The sequence below is a fragment of the Salmo trutta genome, chromosome 24 (assembly GCF_901001165.1).
Source record: "Salmo trutta chromosome 24, fSalTru1.1, whole genome shotgun sequence".
Taxonomy (NCBI): Eukaryota; Metazoa; Chordata; class Actinopteri; order Salmoniformes; family Salmonidae; genus Salmo; species Salmo trutta.
In genome coordinates this window covers 15,644,931-15,660,711 of record NC_042980.1, presented here as the reverse complement: position 1 = coordinate 15,660,711, position 15,781 = coordinate 15,644,931, and the positions used below count along the sequence as shown (strand labels likewise).

At 42.2% G+C, this 15,781-nt stretch overlaps 1 protein-coding gene across 6 annotated transcripts in view; it reads left to right on the top strand.

Moving 5' to 3' along the window:
* Nucleotides 1-15,781, top strand: part of LOC115160796 (disintegrin and metalloproteinase domain-containing protein 23) — a 33,754-nt gene extending 17,973 nt beyond the window's left edge. Inside the window, exons 15-27 of one of the 6 annotated variants that reach the window (XR_003869116.1) lie at nucleotides 145-244; nucleotides 367-438; nucleotides 527-613; nucleotides 7,235-7,315; nucleotides 7,407-7,457; nucleotides 7,591-7,654; nucleotides 7,839-7,944; nucleotides 8,104-8,223; nucleotides 8,362-8,530; nucleotides 8,814-8,925; nucleotides 10,813-10,903; nucleotides 12,965-13,145; nucleotides 13,885-15,781. Coding sequence is in view for 4 of the 6 variants with exons in the window: in XM_029711214.1 (XP_029567074.1) it covers nucleotides 145-244; nucleotides 367-438; nucleotides 527-613; nucleotides 7,235-7,315; nucleotides 7,407-7,457; nucleotides 7,591-7,654; nucleotides 7,839-7,944; nucleotides 8,104-8,223; nucleotides 8,362-8,530; nucleotides 8,814-8,925; nucleotides 10,813-10,903; nucleotides 13,885-13,930 (1,099 nt within the window). In the remaining 2 variants the exon portion in view is untranslated. Of the gene's footprint in view, nucleotides 1-144; nucleotides 245-366; nucleotides 439-526; nucleotides 614-7,234; nucleotides 7,316-7,406; nucleotides 7,458-7,590; nucleotides 7,655-7,838; nucleotides 7,945-8,103; nucleotides 8,224-8,361; nucleotides 8,531-8,813; nucleotides 8,926-9,752; nucleotides 9,997-10,812; nucleotides 10,904-12,964 lie in introns of those variants that run through there. The other 5 variants (XR_003869115.1, XM_029711214.1, XM_029711215.1 and 2 more) reach the window with 5 other exon arrangements.

Genomic DNA, 15,781 nt, shown 5'->3' with positions numbered 1-15,781 from the left:
AAACATTATATCTCTAGCTTAAACTGACGGATTTTGATGGGGATTTTTGTGTTATGTTACTTAGATTGACGAACCGGTGCATCAATAGACTCTAGGGGGTTTAAAAGCTGGATGTTAAAGGTGGATGTATCCCTTAACCCCCAGGGTCCAGCATCCCCGGATGTTCTCCAAATGCAGCATCTCAGACTACAAGGAATTCCTGCTGAAAGGCGGTGGATCCTGTCTTTTTAACAGGCCAAACAAGGTGAGTCAGACGAGAACAGTTCATGTTGTGGTTGTCATACAGCAGAATATCAAAGACAGATACTGTATATAACCAGTAATAAAAATACCATAATAACCCTCTGATTGTGTTTGCTTTGGCAGCTGTTTGAATCCACAGAGTGTGGGAATGGATACATTGAGGTGGGAGAGGAGTGTGACTGCGGCGCTAGATCCGTGAGTTACGATGCAATATTATTCTATTTACATCACATTTATATTATTGGAATACAGTGTCAGACTGGTGGTGCCGTCTGTGTTGTAGGAGTGCTACAAGGAGTGCTGCAAGAAGTGTTCCCTAGCTAATGGTGCACATTGTGCTGATGGACCTTGCTGCAACAACACTTGTCTGGTAAGGGCTTTTTAATCACTGTGTAAGTCTGCTCACTAAGAACCAGAATGGCTTTTTTCTTAGTGTACAAAAGCTGAAGAACATAGGCACATCCAGGTCATTTCTTGCAGGTGCTGGAGTTATAGGTGAACTCGTGAAAGATAAAAATAAAATGCTGTACACTGCTGTTCATACTCCCAGGAGATTTTATTGATACAACGTTTCAGATCTTCATTAGGCATCCATATCCCAGGTGGGGGTGGAAGGTCCTATATATATATATATATATGGGCAGTGCTCAGTGACGTCACTTCCTGAAACAAGAGGTACAAATATGTAATATAGGTTCACAATATCAACAGTCAATATATCAAATATAAACTCAGCAAAAAAAGAAACGTCCTCTCACTGTCAACTGCGTTTATTTTCAGCAAACTTAACGTGTAAATATTTGTATGAACATGACAAGATTCAACAACTGAGACATAAACTGAACAAGTTCCATAGACATGTGACTAACAGAAATAGAATAATGTGTCCCTGAACAAAGAGGGGGTCAAAATCAAAAATAACAGTCGGTATCTGGTATGGCCACCAGCTGCATTAAGTACTGCAGTGTATCTCCTCCTCATGGACTGCACCAGATTTGCCAGTTCTTGCTGTGAGATGTTACCCCACTCTTTCACCAAGGCACCTGCAATTTCCCTGACATTTCTGGGAGGAATGGCCCTAGCCCTCACCCTTCGATCCAACAGGGACCAGACATGCTCAATGGGATTGAGGTCTGGGCTCTTCGCTGGCCATGGCAGAACACTGACATTCCTGTCTTGCAGGAAATCATGCACAGAATGAGCAGTATGGCTGATGGCATTGTCATGCTGGAGGGTCATGTCAGGATGAGGCTGCAGGAAGAGTACCACATGAGGGAGGAGGATGTCTTCTCTGTAATGCACAGCGTTGAGATTGCCTGCAATGACAACAAGCTCAGTCCGATGATGCTGTGACACATAACCATACTCTTTTTTAGTATGCTGCTATAGGCAAACTGTCAGTATCTGGGGAATATGTGTGTGATGTTAGATAAGGTCTCTAATGCTAACAACTATATTTATTTTCTTGGTAACCTGAACATTGTCTTGTTATCATCTAGTTGTCCTCTCAAGAGGAAGCTTCTTACTGTGACTAATGCCTGTAACATGACCCAGGTTATCACTCAACCAACTGCAGTGTACACCAATAGTGTTGGATCTGTTACATCCACTTGTATTGGTCGTATCTTCACTAATTCTGCAGAGCTTTGCTCCAAAGCAATATCAGTTCCCATTGGCTGTAGTGACCAGAACATTGTGGCAATAACAAGGAAAGCCAAAGTCCCAAAGGCAGGGCCTAAAGTTATGTATAAGATATCATACAATATGTTTTCTCGAGACTGTTTTGTTGAAGATGTAAAAAATGTATGTTGTTCTGAAGTGTATAAGGAGGAGAATCCAGATGCAGCACTTGGAGTATTTGTAAAATTATTCTTGCCAATTGATGACAAACATGCACCTGTTAAGAAACTGTGAGAACCGTTTGAGCCCCCTGGATCGATTATGAATTGAAAAATTGTATGGTTCAAATAAATTATGCAAAAAAGGTGGCAAACAAATCACACTGCTCAGCTGATTGGTTCACATACTGTCAATTGAGAAATTGTGTGACTGAAGTACATGAAAAACAATGGAAAAAGACTTTGGAGCACCTTGGGCAAAAAACCCCAATTAATCTCCATCGTTCATTGAGGTTGATGGGTCATTTATAACAAAACATTTTGATATAGCCAATCATTTCAATTACTATTTCACTGGCAAATTGGATAAACTGAGAAGTGAAATGATAACATTGAACAGTAAACTATCATATTTTGTGTATTGAAAATAATGAATAATAAGTAAAATAAGGATTGCTGTTTTGAGTTTGGTCAGGTTTGTGTAGAAGAGGTGAAAAAATTATTGTTATCCATCAATAATGATAAGCTACCAGGTATAGACAACCTAGATGGGAAACTATTGAGAATGGTAGGAGATTGTATTGCCAGGCCTATTTGCCATGTCTTTAACCAAAGCCTAAAGGAGTGTGTGTGTCCACAGGTGTGGAAGGAAGCTAAAGTAATTCCACTACCTAAAAATAGTAAAGCACTCTTTGCTGGCTCTAACAACTGACTAATCCGTTTGGTGTCTCTTAGTAAACTGATGGAGAAAATTGTGTTTAACAAATACAATGTTATTTTTCAAAGAACAAGTTAACTACTGATTTTCAGCATGCGAATAGTGAAGGGCAATCAACTTGTACTGCACTGACTCAGATGACTGATGATTGGCTAAAATAAATGAATAATAAGAACATAGTTGGAGCTGTATTGTTAGATTTCATCACCGGCCATCACATGTTTGGAGAGTTACTTATCTAATAGAACCCAGAGAGTGTTCTTCAATTGAAGCTTCTCTAACATCAGATATGTACAGTGCGGTATCCCTCAAGGCAGTTTCCTTGGGCCGTTACTCTTCTCTATTTTTACGAATGATTTGCAACTTGTCTTACAAGAAGCTAAAATTACTAGGTATGCTGATGATTGCACACTCTACACATAAGCACCTACAGCCAGTGAGCTCACTGAGACTCTTAGCAAGGAGTTACAGTCAGTGTCGGGTATTTAACAATAAACTGGTCTTAAATACATCTTAAACCAAAAGCATTGTATTTGGTTCAACGGATTCTCTTAGACCTAAAACTCAACTGGAGTTGTGCATAAAGGGTCTGACCATTGAACATGTTGAAGAAGCTGAACACCTACGAGTAACATTGGATGGTCAGTCATCATGGTCAAGTCATATTGACAAAGTTGTTGTGAAGATGGGGAGAGATAATGTATGTCTGTTATAAAAATATGTTTTTAAGACAAAGATCAACTGTACTAGTTGTTCAGGCTCTGATCTTGTCCCATCTTGATTACTGTCTGGTAATATGGTCAGGTGCAGCAAAGAAAGACATTGCAAAGCTGCAGCTGGCTCAAAATAAAGCAGCTTGCATGCACACACAGATGTTACTCGTAGGAGTTCAGCTTCTTCAACTTGTTCAATGGTCACAGCAACAGGCATGATAGTCTTTCATGGTTGTGGCTTTTCTTTTAGTCTTTTTAAGAAACATTTGTGTGTTGAAAATGCCTAACCACTTGTATAATCTATTTGCATACACTTCAAACAGACACAAATACCCTACCAGACATGCCACTATGGGTTTCTTCACTGTACCCAAACCAAAAACAGATTTAATGTGTCGCTCAGTTATGTATAGAGCCATGTCATCATGGGATGTTCTGCCACCAGAGGTTACTCAGGCAAAAAGCAAGTTTAGCTTTAAAAACAAATAGTATCACAGCTCCTCTAAAGATCTTTATTTAACTAGTCAAGTCAGTTAAGAACAAATTCTTATTTTCAATAGCAGCCTAGGAACAGTGGCAGATACAACACATTGAGTACCACCCTCCATATGTTCAAGCATAGTGGTTGCTGCGTCATGTAATGGGTATGCTTGTAATCATTAAGGACTGAAGAGTTTTTCAGGATAAAGAAAAGCAATGGAGCTAAACACAGGCAAAATCCAAGAGGAAAACCTAGTTCAGTCTGCTTTCCACCAGACACTAACCTAAAACGCATTGCCAAATCTACACTGGAGTTGCTTACCATGAAGACAGTGAATGTTCCTGAGTGGCCAAGTTACAGTTTTGACATAAATCTGCTTCAGAATCTATGGCAAGACCTGAAAATGGTTGTCTAGCAATGATCAACAGCCAATTTGACAGAGCTTGAAGAATTTTGAAATAAATAATATCAAATACTGTCCAATCCAGGTGTGCAGAGCTCTTAGAGACTTACCCAGAAAGACTCACAGCTGTAATCGCTGCCAAGGGTGATTCTAACACGTATTGACTCAGGGGTGTGAATACTTATGTAAATTAGATATTTCTGTATTTAATTTGCATAACATTTCCAACAATTTCTATAAACATGTTTTCACTTTGTCATTATGGGGTATTGTGTGTAGATGGGTGAGCAAAAAAATATTGAAATACATTTTGAATTCAGGCTGTAACACAACAAAATGTGGAATAAGTCAAGGGGTCTGAATGCTTTCTGAAGGCACAATTTATATAAATAGTGTGAAAATAGTACTTTTGTTGTCTCTTGGTGTCTTTTCAATATATAACTTATTTTATTTTTATTTGAAATTTGACATTTCATGTAATATCTTATGTTGTTGTTCTGTACTTTGTCATGTATTTGTACATTTTATGTGGACCCCAGGAAGAGTAGCTGCAGCATGTGCAGTAGCTAATGTGGATCCTAATAAGCTAAACATGAGGAATGTGATAAATATTTACAGTGATATACAGGTATAAAACATTAAGAACACCTTCCTAATATTGAGTTGCCCCCCTTTTTTTCTCTCAGAACAGCCTGAATTCGTCATGGCATGGACACTACAAGGTGTGGAAAGCGTTCCATAGGAATGCTGGCCCATGTTGACTCCAATGCTTCCGACAGATGTGTCAAGTTGGCCTGATGTCCGTTGGGTGGTGGACCGTTGCAGTTCTTGACACAAACTACCATACCCCGTTCAAAGGCACTTCAATCTTTTGTCTTGCCCATTCACCTTCTGAATGGTACACATACGCAATCCATGTCTCAATTGTCTCAAGGCTTTAAAATCCTTGTTTAACCTGTCTCCTCCCATTCATCTACACTGATTGAAGTGGATTTGAAGTGGATTGAATCAATAAGCAATCATAGATTTCACCTGGATGTAGATGGTCAGTCTATGTCATGAAAAGAGCAGGTGTTCATAATGTTTTGTACACTCAGTGTATAAGTGTATATACACTATTCAGTTAGGGTAAAAAGCTGTTTGGCTTTAATTGTCATGAATCTTGCCATGGAGGCAGCTCTGCAGAGTGGTCACTAGCTGGCACAGCCACAAAGTCATAAAAACATGCAGATAATCAGGCCTTATCCTGTGGTGGGTGAAATAGCCACATTTGTACGTGAAACTGCATTTGCCACATTAGCCACATTTTTTATTTCGGTGGGTACCTTCTGGGCACACGATGGTTGAATCAACATTGTTTCCACGCCATTTCAATGAAATGACGTTGAACCAATGTGGAACAGATGTTGAATTGACGTATGTGCCCAGTGGGTAGTCAGATTTGGCCACAAAGTCTCTCAGGTTTGGGGGTCTTTTGAAGACCATACATGGACATGTTTAAAGATGGGTTTCAGTTGTGGGTCAATGACAACAATGTACCAGTGCTTCCTGATAATGTCATTGAATGCCTTCCCCAAGGCGTGAAGCATGAAGGGACATGTTCTGCTTTTTCTTTTACTTTTGGTTGAAGGCTTTCTAATTGTGTCAAACCTTCAAAATGATCATCGGCATGTTTGACCCAATTCTCTTTGTACCCCCTTTCCTTAAACCTGTGTGTGAGGTCCGTGGTCTGTTTCTGGTAAGAAGCATTAGAGCTACACATGAGACATTTAATGAGTGGAGGTGGATGGAAACGGTCACCTCTAAGGAAAGTGTTCATTTCCGTAGGTTTCCTGTAAAGATCAGCAGAGAGGGACATTTTGTCCTTAATAACCATCACATCAAGAAAACTGATTTTGATTAATGGTTAAAAGGAGGTGCTCATTCATAGAGTTTAGATCAGCATGGAGTTCCTAGAGTTCTTCCTGAGTCCCTGTATAGATCAGGAAAATATCATCTAAATATCTAAAAATGAGGACAATATTGGGGAGAAAAGAGTTAAGTTCTGGATTCAGCACCATCTGTTTTTCAAACCTTCCTCAGCCAAGTCCACAATACAATTGGTGCTGGGAAGAGGTAGAACATGAGGGCCTCTAGTCCACCCTGGTGGGGGATGTTAGTGTATAGACTGGTAACATCAAAAGTACACGGAATAGAATGTTATGGTATGTGGTCCACAGATTTCAGAAGATTGATCAAATCAATAGAGTCTCTGGTGTACGTGGGTAGAGAGCTCGGCCAGGGTTTCGCAAGATCTACAAAGGTAGAAATGCTCTGTTTCAGAGATCCGGGACCTCTCACAATGGGCCTGCCTGGTATAGGTGGGGTCATGTTCTTGTGAATTTTGGGGAGGGTGTACATGACAGGTGTGGTTGGTCAGTCAACTTTCATATACTCATATTCTGTCTTTGCAATCTCCACTTCATTCTGAAACTTCGATCAGACCATGGATCAGAGACTTGAAAAAATATCACTGTAAATATTTATCACATTCCCGCATGTACGGTTGTATATTATATTGGATGTCGATATTGTGAACCTATATTATAAACCTGTACCTCTTGTTTCAGGAAGTGATGTCACTGAGCACTGCCTCTACATATAGGACCTTCCACCCCCACCTGGGATATGGATGCCTAATGAAGACCTAAGGGTCGGAATGTTTTATCAATAAAATCATCTGGGAGCATGAACAGCAGTGGGCAGTGTTTTCCTTTAGGTTTTTTCTTAGTGTTGCATGAGATACCAAAGTGGTACAGGAAATTCCACTCTTTTGTTTTTTTTCTCCCTCTATGTCAGTTCTACCCACGAGGTTATAGTTGTCGCTATGCGGTGAATGACTGTGACATCTCAGAGACATGCTCAGGAGACTCTGGCCAGGTGAGTTGGGCTCTAACTATTATTCATTTCTGAGAAAGGATGAAACGTTCAGCTCTGTTTAAAGGAAATATTTGTATATCGTTCATTGTAGTGCCCTCCTAACCTTCACAAACAAGATGGCTACCACTGTCAAGTCGACCAGGTGGGCAGCATGATCACTGAGACACGACGACATACTCATATCTATTCAGATTGTATGATTTAGAAAATGGTTGTCACCATAAGTTTGCTTGAACAGATAGGGAATGAATGAGTGTGCCCTTTTGTCTCTTTAGGGACGCTGCTACGGTGGAGAGTGCAAGACCAGGGGGAACCAGTGCAAATACCTCTGGGGTTCAAGTGAGTTCAAAATCCCTTTTGCTTAAGTTGATTTACTCACTGCAAGACATGACATGCAAAAATATGTAGTCAAAAAGGCATTGAGACAGAATCTGAGACGGCTGTCTGCGCTCCAGTTATGTTGGCTTGTTGTGAGGTGTGGTCATCCTCCCTTTCTCCTCTCCTATGTTGCGTCTTCCTGCAGAGGCAGGAGGCTCCGAGAAGTTCTGCTATGAGAAGCTCAATACAGAGGGAACAGAGAAGGGAAACTGTGGGAAGGACGGAGAGAAATGGCTTCAGTGCAGCAAGCAGTGAGTTGAACATGATACCAAATATACACTGTACACTGTAGTTATGCGCTATACCACAACAAACATTCAAGTGTTGCTGTATCTGTTCTACATCAGTGCAGTACTCACAAAGTATCAGTGTTCCCTTAGCTCTAACTCTCTCGGACTCTCTGTCTGCAGCGATGTGTTCTGTGGGTCCCTGCTGTGCAGCAACATAGGACGCAACCCCCGCATCGGGATGATGAAGGGAGATATCACCCCCACCTCCTTCAACCATCAGGGCAGGCTGGTGGACTGCAGGTGAAGACAACCGTCTCACCTCACATGTCAACACACAGTGACAACAGCCACGGATACTGTCTGACCTCTCTCCTACGGCACCCCCCCCCTCTCGCTCTCTGTCTCTCTCTCTCTCTCTCTCTCTCTCTCCCTCCGCAGTGGTGGCCATGTTCTTTTGGACGATGAGACTGATTTAGGCTACGTGGAGGACGGGACGCCCTGTGGGCCGTCCATGATGTGCCTTGACCGCAAGTGTCTGCCCATCCAGTCCCTCAACATGAGTGCCTGTCCCAGCGGGCCCAACAGCCAGGTGTGCTCAGCCCACGGGGTAAGTCCAGGGGAGCTGCTTAACCCTCTAGGTGTACCCATACGAGCCCAGCCGATTACCACAACCTTGAATGCTCTATTATTAGCCATAAGTGTCCACAATGGTGTCTCCAGTGACAATGTCAATTAAGTGACATATTCACTACAATTTCAACAAGCGTGTAAAACTTCGTCCCCAGCATGCGGTAACCATTGAACCTGGGACGTATTTACTTGTTATGGAGCATAGGTTAATGAAGTCCTCCCTGCCCGCCTCTCTTGCTCCCTCTATCATACCTGACCAGGTGTGTAACAATGAGGCGTCGTGCACCTGTGACACTACATGGGCGGGGACAGACTGCAGCATGCCTGACCCCCCCAAGGAGCCTGCGCCCGCAGAAGATGAAGGACCAAAGGGTTTGTTTCCGTCTAGTTTTCAGAACGTCCCTATCTCCTCTCCATGATAGACTAAATATAACGTCCTTTCTTGAGTACGGTCGTTCCATTGAGTTTTGTATCACATTTAAAGTACATTTGTTAATATGTCAGTTATTATCAAGTATCCTCTTCTGTCTAAAGATCAAAGCTACATGTCGCAGAACATTTGCACATGTCAATGTGATTGAAAGATCATTCAAGATGGCGCTGGCTTTTAACTAGTGTGCCTTTTTATTTCTTGTTTGTCTGTTTTTAATTTGTAATTGTTTTTATTCATTTTTTTTATTGATATTTTTTATTGGTTTATGTTTAATTCATTTATTTCTGCTTTTATTGCTCTTATTGTTTTACTACCATGTTTTATTGCGTTATTTTATTGTTGTTTTTTAAAGTGCTAATTGTAACAGCACTTTAAGCTGCTATTGCTTGTATGAAAGGTGCTAAACAAATCAAGTTTATTATTACCATTAATATTATTATAATAACATGGAACTGGTACACAGATACGTCTAATAATTCCCAGGAGAATAGAGAAAGATGTTTTAGCTGAGGCCTCTAGCTGCTAATATCACCATGCATCACAGCTATAGAGAGCCTTTTGAACATAGTCATGTCTGAGTATTTCTATTGGCTGTTATAAGTCAGTGGATTTCCTAGGGCTTTCGACAGCAGGTGGAGGGGAGGCGGAATGGACAGTTGCCAAGGGAACGGCATCACTCTACCCATGTTACTGAAGCAGAACAGAAGCCTGCTGTTTGTTGTGACCAGGTGGTAATAATGATAATGCTCCTTTTCCCTCTGCGCAGTGAGCGTGGCAACTAACAGGCTGATAGGGGCAGTAGCAGGGACCATTCTGGCCCTGGGGGTGATTTTTGGAGGCACAGGGTGGGGAGTAGAGTAAGCATCTTTCTCCGTTTCCACAGCTCTTCCTCTCATTGTTGTGCCTCAGTGTGCTGGCTGAGGGTCTCGTGACCCGGCCTGAGCCCGTGTGTGCGTCCTGGTGGCTTTGTCTCGTGTTGGTGGTGACCATATAAATGTCATGTGATTGGATGTTTCAGTGTCATGTGATTGATCGATGGATTCCCCTTATCCCGCCATTTCCTGTTGTTCACCCATTATTATTAGTCTCCCTATTCCTCTTTTTTCGTCTTCTTCTTCTTCCTCTTCCTCTTCTTCCTCTTCTTCCTATTACTCGTCATGTGGCTCCTCTTCTGATCCTCTCCTTTCTGGGGCATGTGGGGCATGGAGATAGACCCCAGTCAAGGGAAGTGATTCGCAGTGAGATAGCCTGTCTTTCAGTGGTGGGCTGTGTGGTGACTGGGACTCCCAAATAGTGCCATGTGGTCATTTTCCACGATTCAAATCCTCATATAGATCACCTGAGACAGAACCTTTATGCAACCTGTTATCGGAAGCTAATGTAGGTTAGGGTGAGACTGTAGCTAGGTACATGCCACCATAAAGGAGTAAAACAACAAGAGAGAGGTCTATGGTCTCCTGTGGTTTGCTGTGCGCTAACCACCATGTTTATCGGGACCATTGCTCTGCCCAACTTTTCAACTTAGTGGTCTGTCTTTTCAGAACCTCTGCCCGTAGACAATAGGGTCCCTGAAATGTAGACTTGACCTTTGAATTTACAAGCAAAGTGCTACATCACATCAGATTCACGATCACTACTACCATGGTAACGTTATTGTAGAAGGGCCTGATGAGCATGCAAAAATATACCATAGATGTAATTAGTCAGTTCAACGGGTATTCTCATGCTATGTGTTCTTGTTCTTAACATCTGTGTAAGATCATCCATGTGTAGAGAAATTCCATACGTGAGGCATTCATGTCTTTCTCCCCCATAACCCTTCGCAGGTCCTAGTGCCACCAATCTTATAATAGGCTCCATCGCCGGAGCCATCCTGGTAGCTGCCATAGTGCTGGGGGGGACTGGATGGGGCTTTAAGTAAGCAACACACCGCATGTCTCTCCTACCGTGACTCTGGCATCCCTGCTGCTGCTTATAGACACCAGGGTTTGAGCTCCTGCTACAGAATATAGACCCAAGGCGACACACAAACATACCTGATACGTTCGTCACATCAACCACACATAGACTTACATGGTAAGCCGTAAACACACACTTAACATAGGCATATTTAAAGTAATCTTGTCTGTGCTCATGATACTTAACATTGACTTAAAGTAACTGTCCAGTGAAAATCTCCCTTTTAAAAGTTCATATTCTGTTAACTCATACCCAAATAATGTTGTTGACTCATCTTATACTCGTATTTTTGGCCAAAGCATAAATTGGAGGGGGAAAAAAACACTTAAAAAAACCCACTTCAAACTTGTATCTCAAACAGACCGTTTAAAAAATGCTTTGTATTTCCTCATAGAGGATTATATCATCCTCCTGAGGAGGCTCAGCTGGCCAATCAATAGTCTACTCACATTAATATTTTTAATGACCAGTATACATACGCCCACACTATTCGAACACAGAAAAGCTGTTTTTTAACAGTACAATTGGAAGGAAAACTATTTAACACATATTTCATAGAAATCTGGAAACATTGGACAGTTACTTTAATAAAGGTCCACAATCAGTAATATAGGGTGATTATCATAGAGATTATGTTGGAGAGGTGGTGGGCATCTGTGCGTCTGTGGCAGAACCTCAAACTGATAAGACGGGCACAGCTCAAAGCTTGACGTGCATGTTCAATACAGTTACTAAACCTGCTGGTTAGGGCGGAAAGGTAGCCTAGCGGTTAGAGTGGGCCAGTAACAGAAAGATTGCTGGTTTGAATACCTGAGCCGTTAAGATGAAAAATCTGTTGATGTGTCCTTGAGCAAGGCACTTAACCCTAACTTGCTCCAGGGGTGCCGTACTACTATGACTGACCCTGTAAAACAACACATTTCACTGCACTTACCTGGCGTTTGTGACAATATAACATCTTTTTTGGGGGGGTTAGCAGAAAAATAATTTAATCCGTTTTATAAGAGCACTTGTAGACCAAACTGTTCTTACTGCTAATTTAGTCTATGGATTAAGAATATACCTCCTGTACACATACTCTTCCAGATTGTACATGTCTACACTGAGCATACCAAACATTAGGAACATCTTCCTAATATTGAGTTGCACCCCCCCCCCCCCAAGATGTTGAGCGTGAAAAACCCAGCAGCATTGCAGTTCTTGACACAAACCGGCACCTACTACCATACTCCGTTCAAAGGCACTTCAATCTTTTGTCTTGCCCATTCACCCTCTGAATGGCACACATACACAATCCAATTGTCTCAAGGCTTAATTATCCTTCTTTAACCTGTCTCCTCCCGTTCATCTACACTGATTGAAGTGGATTTGAAGTGGAATTAATCAATAAGCAATCATAGATTTCACCTGGATGCACCTGGTCAGTCTATGTCATGAAAAGAGCAGGTGTTCATAATGTTTTGTACACTCAGTGTATATACACATTCAATTAGGGTAAAAACGCTGTTTGGCTTTTATTGTCATTAATCTTGTCATGGAGGCAGCTCTGCAGTGTGGTCACTAGCGTGACATCAATAAGGGATCATAGCTTTCACCTGGATTCACCTGGTCAGTCTATGTTACGGAAAGAGCAGGTGTTCTTAATGTTTTGTGTACTCAGTGTATAATACATAGCCAGCTAGTTTACTGTGTGATGCAGTATGCTATGTTCCCTAATCTGAGGTATCAAGTGCCAATCGCTCGCTAGTAAGCCTGCTGTCTCAAGCAACAGGAGTGTTACACACTCTAAATCTAAAGTAGGAAAAATAAGGAGTTGATAAGTGTTATACTGCAGCCACCAAAGCATGCCAGTTAGCAACGCATCATGTTCTCACCCCAAAAAATATTTCTGCATGTAGACTTGGTTGACTTGGAGAAGGTCAGTTCATTGCACAAAGGCTGAGCCCAACTCAGGATGACATGCTCCTGGGTTACCATACTCTTATCACTACCATAATCTTTTTCTCAATCTGGTACGAGGGTTCAAGGGTGAGAGTTTAAGCGGAAGTGGTGAGAGAGAAGCCAGGGCCATATTGTTGGCCGCAGCCTTTGTGCCATGGCTGGCCACACCCACCTGGATGGCCAGGCTCCGCCCTAGAGCAGAGCAGGACTCCTGGACCCGCCCACACCAGCTGCCATTGCTGCCTGCTTCACAGACCTGGTACAGACACGGCGCATTGAGCTGCATGACCCACCACGCACATCAATAGTGCCACCTCCCACTGGCCTACTATTGAAACAGGTGCATGACAGACTGCTAGAAGCCCCACATCAAGCCACATTACGGGGAGGTTATGCATAACTCTCCTGTTGGTGTTATCTTGTTGTTGGTGTTGTTGTCGTTGTTGTTGTTGTTGTCGTTGATGTGTTGCTGTTGTCTCCTCTTTCCCCCTTTAATAGAGTACATTTTTGTTGGCTCTCTCTCCCCCCAGATGGTAATGTTTTGAATGGAACTAATGTATTTTCCTGTCAGAGATGGTAATGAGAGATTTGTGTCCTATCCTTGTCCTTGTGTTTTGGAAAGCTAACTGTATGCCACATGGACTAGCACAGACTCTTCTCATTGCCTCCAGCACCGTATTGTGGTTGCACATTTGAAACACAAAATGGATGTCATCACAATGCAGAAGAATTGACTCATAGGTCAATCTGAAAGACTTAACAACAGTAATACACATACCATTAGTGAACATATCAAATCAATCGAGGGTCTCTAGTGACCTCAGTGAAGCGCGTAGCTGCAGGGAGCAGTCCAGTACGAAAGGACCAATTATGGCTCCTGTTGGCTAAGAGATGAGTGTGGCTGCTTCTCCACGGTGCACTGACTGTACCACCATCATCAGTAATATACCATGTATTGATCCCTTTCTTCTTTCCCCAACTCTCCCCTGAACGCGAAGAAATGTGAAGAAGCGACGGTACGACCCCAACGCCAGTGCCATATAAGGCCGGAGGAGAGGTCGAAGGGCACAGAGGGATCCTCTGGACTGCACTTACAGCTGCTGATTTTTGGCATTAGATTTACTTGAAAAAGAAATAGAGGACAATTTAACAAATTCCATCTTAGTCATGTAGAAATGCAGCCTTCTTCAACCCCACCCACCTAACAACCCCATCCTGATCTCTAGAGCCACAGAACTCCTCTCCTTTTCCTTTCATCGTTAGTGCCAGTGCACAGGCGTTCAGACGGAACTCACACCATTATATTCTCTCACCAGGCATGATTTCCCGCACAGAGCGTGCAGCTCGCTGGCTCTGGCATGAGGGGCCCTCGCTAAAGGACTTTGCATGGCTACCAAAGCTATGAACAACACACAGCAAAACAAAAAAAAAAGAAGAGAGAAATCACTACTGAATCGTCAAATGGAGGTGAGAACCTCATTAAAAAACAAACCCGGTGGTACCCTGAAAAGGCTCCTCCTCCTTAGGTCACCACAATGAGAGGAAGAGGGCTGCATGCTCGAACCCAAATGGGAAATGCAGACCACATTCAATAAATTGAAGTATATATCGGGCAACATTGTACATAAAAGAGGAGAAAGAGTTCAGATTCTGAATTATAACATATCATTTTACACTGACACACTCTGCTTCTGTTTTATCTTTAAGCATGTTGTATAGCGGGTGTTTTTGGCAATGTTAATGAAAAACAGTAACGCAATTATGATTTGGGCCAAAATGCTATGGATAACCAGACAATGTCATAATCTGTCTATTAGGTGTTACCACACGCTACATTCTGTATTTATCCAATATAGAGGTCAAGGGTCAGGTTCAGTATACACAGTACAGATGAGAGGTCAGATTTAGGGGTCTACATGTGTCTTCTCTAGAGGTCAGGGCACAGCGATGATGACAGAAAGATAGATCGCAGATTATCCAGTCTATGAATGACGTCACGGGGTTCCTTAAGTACTTCCAGTAGTGACTCAAAAGCCAAAGAATCAATCACGTGGAATGTTTGGATGTTGTCGCACACAGAGCACTTTCCTCTTTGTCTGCAATCTGTGTGCCTCTCTCTCCCAGTGCTGCAGACAGGCATGCAGTGTGTCCCTGCAGATTAGTCCCACCTGTCTGATCAGGTGGTGTCACTATTTAACAGTCCTCATCAACACCCACTATACTGGCTAGCTTGGCGCTCTCATAAACTCTTACTAGAAATCAAGTTCAGCTCTACTGGTACGCTGCATGCATTCACACTATAGTGGGCTTATAATTCTATAAGGGAGTCCCAAAATCCGCAAGCTAAAATACGCTACAAAAGATAGGTGCATGTCAACAAACAAAACATTTAACTTTTATTTCTATGCAAAGAAAGATACTGCACAAACTTATGGGTTATTAAATGTAATAATGATATCAGTATAAACATGGAACAAAAACCTTTGCGAATCAGACAGCCTTTTGTATTCGGCCACTCCCACATCTCGTTTCATTTAGCTTCAAAGTACTGAAATAAAGAATGGAAAAGCATAATTGAATTCATATGTCCAAGTGAAAAGCGAAAGAACATCCTTTCACGTTTGTGGAATCGAAGGAAAATATTATTTTTGTGTGTTTTTCAACCAATCTAAGATGACATTTCTAATCTGACATACTGTATGTGCTGAGGCCTCAACAGGTTACTTTTCCAGGACTTTAGTTTCCAGCCCAGCTGACAGACAGACAGTTGGTGTGTTCCAGGTGCTGCCATAGCACTGGCATTGTGTAAACCTCCATATTAGTCATCATCTCGTGTCCCTATCAACACTGCATCATGTACAGTTGGACCGACGAATAAACGACTGAAGTATTTTA